The sequence below is a fragment of the Montipora foliosa genome, chromosome 11 (assembly GCF_036669935.1).
Source record: "Montipora foliosa isolate CH-2021 chromosome 11, ASM3666993v2, whole genome shotgun sequence".
In the NCBI taxonomy this organism is placed as follows: Eukaryota; Metazoa; Cnidaria; class Anthozoa; order Scleractinia; family Acroporidae; genus Montipora; species Montipora foliosa.
The window spans coordinates 35,192,679-35,194,737 of record NC_090879.1 but is presented as its reverse complement, the minus strand read 5'-3'; the positions used below and the strand labels follow the sequence as shown (position 1 = coordinate 35,194,737).

General features: G+C 39.2%; 1 protein-coding gene across 1 annotated transcript in view; it reads left to right on the top strand.

Annotated features, from left to right (window-relative positions):
* The first annotated feature begins 789 nt into the window (after positions 1-789).
* Positions 790-2,059, top strand: part of LOC137974729 (uncharacterized) — a 203,157-nt gene continuing 201,887 nt past the window's right edge. The window contains exon 1 of the mRNA XM_068821678.1: positions 790-908. Within this exon, the coding sequence (XP_068677779.1) occupies positions 839-908 (70 nt within the window). The 5' untranslated portion in view covers positions 790-838. The remainder of the gene's footprint in view (positions 909-2,059) is intronic.

Genomic DNA, 2,059 nt, shown 5'->3' with positions numbered 1-2,059 from the left:
GGGGAAGGGGAGGAAGAAGGCGTGGATTTTTCAGTCCTCCCCTTCCCCTCCCCCGACAAAGCTTCCTACGCAAGCTCTGTGGGTTTTTGTGTTTCCTTGTTGTACAAAAAGGCCGCAACTGTCATGTTATTCATTCGCTCAACTAAAACGACTGTGCCACTTGGGAGAAGTTATCAGTACCACCGCGTGTATATTCTTTTGCTCTCCTTTCATTGTGCGAATAACTATTCATCTCAGTATGTTCCCATTTGATTGTTTTCCCTCTATAACGAGTTGAAGGCGGCTTTGTGATCCACCTACGTTTCAGACTTCCTCACTCAACACGTAGTGACTGAATATACGATGGGCAGGTGGTAGGAGAACAAAACTGATTGACATTACATTTCATCGAAACTTTTTAAATTCCATTTTTAGCGCTTCTAGTCTGTCTAACTGTCATGATCAGCAAAAAATTAACAGATATTTCAAATTCGGACATATAGTTGAATCGTTTACACCAGGCTCCGCGTTTGGAGATAGAGTCTTAAAACTATACATTTCTTTTTTGCTTTTTGTCTAAATATCCCAAATTACAAAGGTTGGCCGAGTGACATTCACCAAGTTACTTATGTATAAGTTACAAATTTATTTCAGCGCTGAGTGTTAAGGATAAAACGTGAGCAACTATTTAACCGTTTGCCATGTTAACCATGAGTCCTATCAACTTTCAGTGGAAAACAAAACCGAAATTGATATTGAAAGCAAATTATTTCAGAACTTTCTTAATATTCTTTAACACGACAAGAGCAGCTGGTAGCCAAGAGAAGCTACTTTGTGTTTCCGTAAGGTTAATCTTGCGATGGAGCTTTATCGCCACACTCATTGGTGTAAAGTTGTATTTTTCATCTCCTTGCTGCATTGTGTCTGGGGTGAGTCCGATTTCATGTTTAGTTAGTCATCATGATAAAATACAGAAGACTGTAAGCACGGAAGCTTGTAGGGGACATGCGATACGAGAGATAGGAGATAAAAAAATGCGTCATGCGAATTCAAAAATGCGAGAGGAAAAATCCGATTTGTGGGTTAGAAAATGTGTGATAAAATATGGAAGATCCTAGTTTGAAAATCTGAGACGAGAAGCAGAAAATGTTAAATAGTGACGGATGTCAGAAACAGGGAACAAGTTAGTGGGAATTCGAGAGAGGGAAACTGGGGGAGTGGGGAGTCTTTAAAAAGGGAATCTCAAAAACGGGACTGAAATCTCTAAAAGGGAGAAATATCAGTGGTCTGATCATCTGCAAATCCTTTACAATATTAGCTTCCTCACAGCGAAGTTTCCGTAAGGTCCTGACCTGTACTGTGCAGCCAATTGAGTCACAATTATACCTTTCCAGCAGAGTTTTCTTTTGGTTGACATAATGCTACAAAACCGTTTCAAATGTCTCTTGACCTATCACACACATCTCACTTGAACAACAATTTCCTCTCAGTAAAACGGCGACAAACAACCAAAGCTAGCTAGTTCTTTTTGGATTATTGGCAAAAGCCAAAGAAAACTTAAATTCATCCATATGATATTGACTCAACATCTGGCTGCCGAGCAAAATATTTTCAGTGGTTTTCCTTCCATGTGGAACATTTTTAGGAAAATTTGGCCTTGTATTTGGTTTTCATACTTTTCGTTGTCCACTGCCGGCACATCCCTTTTGGTAATGGTATCCTTTTTCGTGCTACCGGAACATGTCAAAACCAGTATTACACAACTTACAATAACGAAATGACCTTAAAACCATTAAACCCAAGACACCAGGAGGCATCTTTGGACTTTATATATTGTCATCAATATTTAACGCTATCGAACACTAGTGCTTCCAGTTTTATCAAAATCCTTTGAAGGAGCTGTTAATAATCGTATTTTGAAATATATAGTAGCTACCAAATATTGTTTTGTAGGCATTCGACGGTTTTCGCGAGGGTTTTTCCACTTCTCATGCAATAAGCGAAAACAACTAGTCCAAATGAATTCTGCACGATCGCAACAAAGGACGCTCGATGATAGTCGGTCCGTTATACTTCGTTA